This window comes from Callorhinchus milii, unplaced genomic scaffold (genome assembly GCF_018977255.1).
Source record: "Callorhinchus milii isolate IMCB2004 unplaced genomic scaffold, IMCB_Cmil_1.0 Scaffold684, whole genome shotgun sequence".
In the NCBI taxonomy this organism is placed as follows: Eukaryota; Metazoa; Chordata; class Chondrichthyes; order Chimaeriformes; family Callorhinchidae; genus Callorhinchus; species Callorhinchus milii.
Window position 1 is genome coordinate 15,007 of NW_024705425.1, and position 3,363 is coordinate 18,369.

The window sequence follows — 3,363 nt, forward strand, 5'->3', positions numbered from 1 at the left end:
CCTCGAGACGTCTCAAAGCGCTTCATAGGATACGCTGCAAAGTGGAGTGACTGTGTCGATTTTGTGGACGAAACGCGACAGCCAATTGCGCGCGGCAAGCGTCCCACAAACAGTCGTGGGCTGAGTGCCCCAGTTTTATTTTATTTTTTGAGGGATTATTATTATGATTATTGTCTGTGTGACATCTTTCATTCCCACCTGGATTGAGTGAGAGTGAGTGAGTGAGTGAGTGAGTGAGTGAGTGAGTGAGTGAGTGAGAGTGAGAAAGAGAGAGAGAGAACAAGAAAAGGCTTTTATAACGGAGTTGGTCGAGGCAGCATCTGAAACAAACCACTGCAGGTATTTTGTTCCCTGCCTGCAAAGCGTTTTAGCCAACCCGCATTGCTGTCAACTGAAGAGATTTAGCTGGACACGTTCAGCCACAGCCGAGGTGCTTTGGAGTTGAGTAATATCAATTGGCAATTGGCTTGTGGGAACCGCTAATTGGGTCAGTGCATCACTAAAACAACTCAACGCCCGTGAGAGAGCAACATGGCGCTTCGCGGGCAGAGGAACGCAACGACAACTTGCATTTACACAGCGTCCCTCAAGCAGTGTAGCGTCCCAGAGCGCGTGACACTGGTGAAGCCTGACGCTGAGCCGGGTGGGGTGGGGGGGGGGGGGGGGTGATCACAAGCACGGTCAAAGAGGAAGGTCTTCAGGCACGACCTGAAGATGGGGAAGGAAGGTGGAGGGATTTGGGGGGTGGGGGGGGGGTTGAAGAGGGAGTGACAGACTTTCGGGGAGTAGTGGCTGAAAGCAGGGCAGCCGACGGTGGAGCGGAAGAGGGTACGAGGGACAAGCAGGAGGCACAGCAAAGCCGTACTCCGCGATCTCGCTGCGAGATCCCGTAAAGTATTTAAAAAACACCACATGCGTACAGCACTTTGAGAGCACATTACCACATCACCCACGGAGGTAAAGGTAAGGTAACCTTGCACTGACTGGGAGAGGTAGAGGCACAGCTGAACAGCCTGCACTGAAGCTCACATACCCACGTGGCACTCTGTGTGTTAGGTATCAAGGGTGGGAGACACTGTACCACAAGCCTGACTGACAGCTTACACATGCAAACAGGTTTAGTCGCCTTAAACACAATGCTTTCACGACTCCAGTTTCTATTGCATGCAGTCACACTGTCTGACTGTATACACAGGGAGGCTATACACACGCACACACGCGAGTGTGTCAGTCAACATCTATCTCTCTGGCACTGACCGCTTTACACGCCTGCCTGTGACTGTCAGCCTTCCTGCCCGGCGCTGATCGCGGTCTGGATGGCCTCTTCGCTCAGTAGTTTGAGGGTCCGCAGGGCGTAGATTAGCTGCTCCTTGGCGTTGCCGATGAAGGTGTTGGTCAGGAAGGCCGGGAGGCCCCCGAAGCCATCTCGGAGAGTGTACAGGGGCACACGGATAGTCCCCATGACCTGGTGAGCACACAGGAAAACAAGACAGGTGAGAGGCCTGGGAGGGAGAGCAACAGGTAGCAGTGCGTCTGTTCCAGTGAGGGTAGTGCAAAGGCAGAGGTAGATAGACACAGGTTCGTCATCACAATTGCCCACGAAACACAGTCACTACACTTTACTATATATCCTGTGAAGCACTTTGAGATGTCTCGAAGACGTGATAAGGCACTGTGTCAAATTGCGCGGATTATTCTTACATAATTATTATAATAATACAGCGCCTTATCACATCGATGAGACGGCTCACTCAAGTGGAGTGACTGGGCATTTTGTGGGACGAAACGCGGCAGCCAATTACGCACAGTGACATCCCACCAACAGTCGTGGATTGAGTGACCAAATTATTATGACTTTACTGCTGTAAAGACCAGCTGGACGCTGCCTACCTCCGACCGTGATCCTTGGCATGTACAGCAGCCACCTCGATCCTGTGCAGGTCGGCCAGAGACAGCTGTTTGATGTAGAAGTGAGCGACCACTTTCTGCGGCATGGCGTCCGTCGCGTGTGAGCTCCTGTAGTCGCTCTCGGTAACGCACAGCAGTTTCTGATCGCAGCCCAGCTCCTCCGCCAACTCCCGGTTCAGTCCGTCCTCCAGGGAGTGGTCTCGGATATCCACAAACCCGCCCGGGAATCCGATCTTCCCATCGAAACGCATCTGCATCTGAAAGGGGGAGAGAGAGGACGGCAGAGGTGCGTGTCTGACGAATCCCCAGAGAGGGGGAGAGAGGGGAGGAGAGAACGGGGAGTGAGAGAGGAGAGTAGGGAAGAAGAGAAGAGGAGGTAAGAGAGAGATGGGAGAGAGAGGAGAAAGGGAGAAACAGAAGAGGGGGAGAGGAGAGGAGGAAGAGAGAGAGAAGATAAGAGAGGTGAGGAGAGACGGGAGAGAGGGGGGAGAGGAGCGGACATAGGAGAGGTAAGAGGGGAAGATAGAGAAAGAGAGAGGAAGAGAGATGGGAGGGTGGAGAGAGGGAAAGGGGAGGGGAGGAGAAACTATTTCCAATGGTGAGTAGGCTGATAACCTGAGCACAGCAATTTAAAATAGTTGTTAAAAGAAACAGAGGGGAGGTGAGGAGAAGTCTTTTCACAGCGAGTTGTTGGGATCTGGAATCATTGCCCGAAAGGCTGGTGGGAGCCGATTCCATAACAACTTTTAAGAGAGAAGTAGATCATTGTTTGGGGAGGACAAGTTTGCAGGGCTATGGGGAGAGGGCGGGGGAGTGGGGTTGATCAGGGCTATGGGGAGAGAGTGGGGGAGTGGGGTTGATTTGGAAAAGCTCTTTTCAAAGAGCCGGTACAGACATTTGATGTATAATTCTATGAATCTATGATTCTATGAGAGAAGGGAAGAGAGCGGAGGGGAGGGTGGGGGGAGGGAAGGAAGAGGGGAGGAGAGGAGAGAGAGAGGAAGAGAGGGGAGGAGAGAGGAGATGGGAGAGAGGAGGAGAGGACAGAGGGGAAGAGAGAAGAGTCAGGAAAGGGTGAGGAGACAATAAATAATCCTTGGGTTTGACCTGGCGCCTGATCACGTCATCGAGACGTCTCAAAACACTTCACAGGATACACTGTAAAGTGTAGTAACTGTGTGTTTTGAGGGCGAAAAGCGGCAGCCAACTGCGCCCAGCGACGTCCCCACAAACAGCCGTGGGTTGAGTGGGAGGGATTATTACCCCCTCCCCCACCAATCGACTAACAAGCGGGTTCCTACTTACTACTGGCAAACAGAGGCGTGTGTGTGAGTGTGTGCGTGTGTGTGAGTGTGTGTGTGTGTGTGTGTGAGTGTGTGTGCGTGTGTGTGGGGAGTAAGGAAACTTGCCCAGCGTTTCACCCTATACTGTCCCGCCCGACCGGGAATCGAATCC

General features: G+C 52.9%; 1 protein-coding gene across 1 annotated transcript; it reads right to left on the reverse strand.

The window, feature by feature from the left end:
- Window positions 1-757: 757 nt before the first annotated feature.
- On the reverse strand, window positions 758-2,186 carry LOC121852285 (U8 snoRNA-decapping enzyme-like). The gene is made up of 2 exons (XM_042346381.1): window positions 1,891-2,186; window positions 758-1,592 (listed from the first exon to the last, which is right to left on the reverse strand). The coding sequence occupies exons 1-2, from the start codon at window positions 2,163-2,165 to the stop codon at window positions 1,283-1,285; spliced, it is 585 nt and encodes a 194-aa protein (XP_042202315.1). The 5' UTR covers window positions 2,166-2,186; the 3' UTR covers window positions 758-1,282.
- Between the last annotated feature and the right edge of the window lie 1,177 nt (window positions 2,187-3,363).

Bases quoted from the DNA above. Each gene is read 5' to 3' on its own strand.
- LOC121852285 (XM_042346381.1), bottom strand. From the start codon at position 2,165: ATGCAGATGCGTTTCGATGGGAAGATCGGATTCCCGGGCGGGTTTGTG. The intron at 1,593-1,890 runs GTAGGCAGCGTC...TTTCGTGGGCAA, and splicing joins GCCAAGGATCACGGTCGGAG to TTGTGATGACGAACCTGTGT.